The 6000-nt window shown below is 38.8% G+C and overlaps 1 protein-coding gene across 3 annotated transcripts in view; it reads right to left on the reverse strand.

Annotated features, from left to right (window-relative positions):
- The window catches only part of cobl (cordon-bleu WH2 repeat protein), a 56079-nt gene extending 50079 nt beyond the window's left edge, over positions 1 to 6000 (reverse strand). For 2 of the 3 annotated variants that reach the window (XM_059339415.1, XM_059339412.1), the window contains exons 1-2: positions 5888 to 5964; positions 5507 to 5639 (exon numbers count right to left, since the gene is read on the reverse strand). In XM_059339415.1, coding sequence (XP_059195398.1) covers positions 5507 to 5535 — 29 coding nt within the window. In that variant the 5' untranslated portion in view covers positions 5536 to 5639; positions 5888 to 5964. Of the gene's footprint in view, positions 1 to 5506; positions 5640 to 5887 lie in introns of all 3 variants that reach the window. The other variant, XM_059339414.1, reaches the window with a different exon arrangement.

The raw sequence follows: 6000 nt of genomic DNA on the forward strand, positions 1-6000 counted from the left end.
TAGTTTGTATGTTCCTATTACTGAGATAACAGCAGCAATTAAAGGGTTTAATATGTGCAAAACTATAACAACTTGTACAAGAGCACTCCGCCACCTCTGTCTTATCAGACGATACCACTGATATGGCAAGTCAATTGGTGTTCAAGGAGTCTGCGCACACACATGCAGCCCGTCTGTCTTCCTCTCGGCAGACCCGCATACCACAGTGACTAACATATGACTGCAGGCTTCCAGAAATAAAGCCGAGCAGCCCAGAACAGCTGCATGATAGCAGTACAGACAGATACACTAAACTACAGATACATGAGACTGATATACAAGACATACTTTGTTGCTAAAGGTGCAGTGCCAAAGCTCTCTTTTACAAAGGACAGATGTTGGCAAATAACAGAACAAGGGCTGGATAATATAATTAAGCCTAAGGAGCACAACTACCTATAAATACAGCCAGTCTAACTGTTTCAGTTGTATCGTGGCATGGCTTTGGAGTAAAAACAGTCACAGAGTCTGTACCACTTTGATTTGTGCACAGACTAAGGACCCATTAATTAATCCAGATGTGCCTGCCCTGATAATAAACTCCTACTTGGAACATTAACCACACTAAACGCTGCTGTAATTCTTAATCAAATACCACTTAATTAAGCCTAAGAGACCCACCATAGACCCATTTTTGTCTATTTTAAGGGAGACAGGGGATCTTTAAGAGGAGGCATCATTTCAACAGTATTTACCAAATGTATTAGGTGGATTTAATTGGAAACCTCAGGATTAATTTGAGCTCATTCAGCATTATGATGGAAGTAAATGAATGACCATTCCCATGCTCAATTATGTCAACAACAACAGATTTGGTGCTGAATTTTCCAAGAACTGATAAAAAAAAATTCAAAAATACCATCAAAATACCAAAGTAAGACACCAAGCATGACATACTTCAGGTCATCTAATGTCATATAATGCCAGTATCTTCACTGTTGAGCTACAACAGAACCCAGCCCAGCCCACTACAGTCTCTTAAAGACACTGATGTCAGGCCGAGATCACTGGTGGACCCACGGGTCTCTCCAGGTTAAAGATGGGTACGTTCCCATAAAATGTGAATAACCACTTTCAGCACTTAATTAAGTATGTTAACTACTTTATCTCATGGGTTCAGCATGCTCAGATGACTAAATCATACATGGAACAAAGTTTAACAACCTAAAGCTTTATCAGTCAGTCTTGTGTTATGGTTGTACACTGACTCCTTATTAAACCGATAAACTGAGCAAAGGTTATACTGAATGCTTTTGATCTAATACGTTCAGTGTGTACTTTGGTCGTGCTTCTATCCGTGCAGAACAAGCTCATGGAAGCATTGCATCCACACCCTCTCTATTTAAAACAGGACTGCCTGTGAAGTGAATGCAGATCCAGATACTTACTGTACTACTGCCAAGAACGCATAGCCTCAAATTCTATCTCTCTTGCCTATCTCCGTTTTCACGGGAGCTAAATTTAACCAATCTCAAAAATAACCCTGAATATCCAGATGTGACCACATACACTAAAACATTTTCCTCTTCCTCTGCGAAAAGTAAATACAGGATAGCCTTCAAGTAAAAGAGAGAAAAAAAGAGGGAGCTCCCTTAGTCAGCAGGGCTGAGCTCGTGGCTGACCACACGGAACTTAAACCTCGAAATAGAGAAGATTTTGTGAAGGATAGGGTGGGGAGCTTGTGTCTGCATGTGTCTCAAAATCTCCCATCATTTGAGACCCCAGCAGTAAAAGACGCTAAGAGATAACGTTATCTGACAATACCGAATCTCTCTCTGAGACTATTTTAGGAAACTGTATGGACTGACAGACACACATGGCATTCAAATACTATGCAAAGGGAGAGACTGACATTCTAGTCCAGTGGGCACAGCTTTAAATGAATGAGCATTTACAGTACTCTGCAGCTAGCAACTGGTGTTGATATCCCTCCATATACAGTCTCATGAGGGCACACAGGCAAGCAGGACTGTTGGTCCTCTAGCCAATAATTATCTCTGGGTGTGTGCTGGGGATAAACGGACAGTTATTTGTAATCCCATACTGTATTTATCTGTAAAAATCTGCCAGTCTGTCTTCCTGTGGGTGAGTTTTAAAACTGAATCCAAACAGAAATGAGGCAAACAACAGATGCATTAAAAAAATAAGTGTGACCTACCAAAAGTAAAGAGATGTTGATGTTGTGAGATGTCGAGAAGTGAGGGTTTCTTTTATGTTTGCACTTCATGGGGCAAATTATAAAATAAGAAATGCACTAGACAAATGGCAACAAACGTGTTTTTCTATTTCAGACCATGTGACCAAAACTCACAAGGTTCTGACGTCGCACGTAATTGTGTCTCGAGAACAGACGGAACATTTAAAAAAAGGAAAACACTTTGAAGATTCAAGAAAACACAAGTTAGGATGCTGTAAATGTAGAGTTAATTTGAGAAGCTCTCTCTTTATTCTCCTTCCATTTACTTATATTAGTTTGTTGCTTCCTTGGGGAGTGGATAATTAAGAGCATGCAACAAAACCACATTAATCAGGGGCTTCTGGACTAAAGCTTATTCAACACACAAACAAGCACACAGACAGACACATATAAACACCAGGTCCAGACATGCAGAGGAAAACACCAGCGTGCTAATTAAGACTATTGTGTATGGTGCATATTGAAGAGACAGGACTTTAACTACTCTAGTCTGAATGCTATTACCATACACAACGCTCCAACTCACACACAAGTTTTAATCAGGAGCAGGTTCAAGTCGGAAGCATTTTATGTGCCCCAAATATATTATTTAAAAAAGAGATTATAGTATAGAATTTTTAATTAAATAATTTTGCCTTGTATGGAAGTAAGTGTGAAGTAAATGTGTATGTGGTGAATGTGGTGAATATGGCATAGCTTGTCTACCTGCACTCATCAATTAATTTTTAATGGATTTTTTCTAATTTTGTTTGTTTTTGTTTGTTTGTTTTTCTGTTGTCTTGTTTTGTTTTTTAAACTGTACTTATGTATATCCATTGTGAAGCACATTGAGTCTGCCTTGTGCATGAAATGCGCTCTATAAATAAAGTTGAATTGAATTGAATTGAACTGCCAGATCTTGGAGCAGAATTTGAATAATTTTGATATCTGTGGACTAAGAGGAATCAGAACAATATTTAGTGTCTGAGAGAGGAAGAAGGTGTCTTTCTATTCCATGCTAAATGACACTCAGGCTTTCTTAACACTGACAGATCACACACACACACACACACACACACACACACACACACACACATACACACACTGGTCAGATTTCAATGGACAGGTACAAACAAATTTCACTTTGCTCAAAAGAACAGTCCCTTCCTTCCTCATTTGTCTGCTTAGTGTGTGTGTGTGTGTGTGTGTGTGTGTGTGTGTGTGTTTGTTTTTCTGTGTGTCTGTGTGTCTGTGTGTTCATGTAGTTTTAATGGGCTGTGTTTCATTAGCACTGGGCTATGTAGTAAAGTAGCTACTCTCTGTGTGATGACGAAAGAGAGATCACAACACAAAAGGAGTTGTCATGGTAATTTATATGGACAGAAATGTCACACACTGACTGGATAAAAAGGCATTTTTGGTCCGCTGCCAGTTGACTGTGTGACCAGTCTACTTTGTAATTTGGCCAAAAAGCTCTTGAGTGTCTGAAATCACTGTATTTAAGAGTATCTGGTTCAAGGGACCTTTACTTGAAAGATCAGAGGAGAATTAGGCCAAACCTTAACTCCCCTCATCAACACTCTTTCAAACAGTATCACAGCCTACTAGAGTTACCACTGAAGCCTTTACCACTCACCTACAGTATAGATAGTAGTTTAGGGGGTTCTGAGGAGCTAATGCATGATGGGTAATAGGTGTGAGCCCTTTAAAATGACAGCAGTACACACAGAAATCACATCTCAAAACAATAATGATGAGGCTGACTTAAGAATTGATGAAGTAAGCAATATTTACCTCTACAGTACACAGCTATAACCATAATTTGCACCCAGGCAGCACTTAATTATGCTATCATGATGTTGGATCATACCTGGTCAGTGAGCAACTAACACAGTCATTGAAACTCTAACTTGAATTTACTGTTTGAAATTCCAGATGAACCAGTCAAGACTGTAAGGACAATTTAACTATATCCATCCATATAAAAACAAATTATAACAAACTAGAAGGCTATAGTGCAATCTTTTATCTCATATATCACTGAGAAATGATGAAAGATTGAATATAAGGTTTACTAATATTTCATAAAAACTTGCACAAATTAATCATTGACTGCAAACTAGCCATACTTCATTTAGATTGAGATACCCTGAAATGTACTTGTCTGTATCACATTGCCATCTGAGGGGCAAAACAGGTGTTTACCTCCTACATAAAAGTGCAATAAATAAGTAAATATACTAATTTAACAGTCCTCAACTGTTGCATTTTTCGGCATTTAGCATGTGAAAATTCACCAAACAAGCCTGGTTTATTTTGGTAAGTCTTAAACATTTTCTAAAGCAAATTCAACATAGTTGCCAGCATAAGTTGCCACTGTAACTGAGCTTGAACTATACTAAATACATGGAACCGACTCAACTGAAAATGAGTCAGACTGACCGAGCTAAGCCTTTGGTAAACTTATTTTATGAAACCGGCCCCAGGTGATGTATCTCTGTCCACAGCATGTCATTTTCAAAAAAAGGAAGCTGAATGGAAAAACAAATCTACAGTGCCATATTATCCTCACAGATAATGATGTGATGAAAAGACCAAAGAGACACAAGCTGCCTGCCACACCCCAAACGACACAATTAAAAGCACATTGAGGACATCACCTACATACTGATGTTGTTGTTGTTCTGCCAGCAAAACGCCACGCCACTCTCCCTCTACTAGAAACCAACTATACTGTTGCACTATGCTTTGCCCCAGAGCTGTTCATACTTATTGTCTGTGAGTAGCAGAGAGTGTAAAGGCAAATGGAGAGCAGGCTGATTTGCCTGCTGGAACACTCTGTGTTGTCAGTACTGACTAAAGGCTTTTTAAGTGTTGGTCATGGGGCTGCAACTCAGTTTAGTTCAAATATTGCGCACTTTGCTTTATTGACCAGTGTAATTTCTGTCATAAAGAAAAATATTGATGCTGGTAACTTACAAATATAAGCGTAAAAGTAGACCATATGGTGGTTTTTTTTATAAATGTTGCAAGCCATAAGTGGTTAAGGATAATGAATGGATGTAGAAACAAAGCATAATATAACGAAAAGTGATTGGTATTGTTTAATATATTTATACTAGACTGAATGCACAGAAGATAAATGTACCGCTACATTTGCGCATACTTTTTAGAAGCTCTTTTCCGAGCTGAATTTAGATTAATTATAGATAAAGTTTGTGTTAAATTGACCAAATAGTCAGAGGAAGACTAAAGGTTTACGTCCTTATTACTAATTTTTGAAGGACTTACCCTGACGGCGGTTTTGAGGACTCAGTCATTGCAGTGATTAGGATATCCAACTTCAGATGATAGCGGTACTCGCGCTGCACTCCCAAAATCCGCTGTTGCTCTTAAACTCAGTGGATATCCATTATGATATCACCTGCGAGTTAGCACATCACACTTGAATTAATTTGCGGCCGTCGGGTTGTCCAACATATCTCAACCGTTAAAACGGCTTGTATTTGGCAAGAAAATAACAGCCTTGTTTGTTTTATTACAGGTCACAAGTAACAGTGCGCAGAGATGACAGTCCAGTGTGACCTGAAGCACAAAGACCGCAAAGTGTCCGTGAATGTTAACTACGACACAAGAAGCGATACATATTCAGCATTTTAAAGTCCAACTTACTTTACTCAAAACGGTCTTACAGCCTCATTATCATGGAATGAGTTTCTTGTCAAATCCACTTGATATAATCTTCGTAGTCCCCCCCGGCTGATTTTCCCTTGAGCATTGTCAAG

Source organism: Centropristis striata, chromosome 8 (assembly GCF_030273125.1).
Source record: "Centropristis striata isolate RG_2023a ecotype Rhode Island chromosome 8, C.striata_1.0, whole genome shotgun sequence".
NCBI lineage: Eukaryota > Metazoa > Chordata > Actinopteri > Perciformes > Serranidae > Centropristis > Centropristis striata.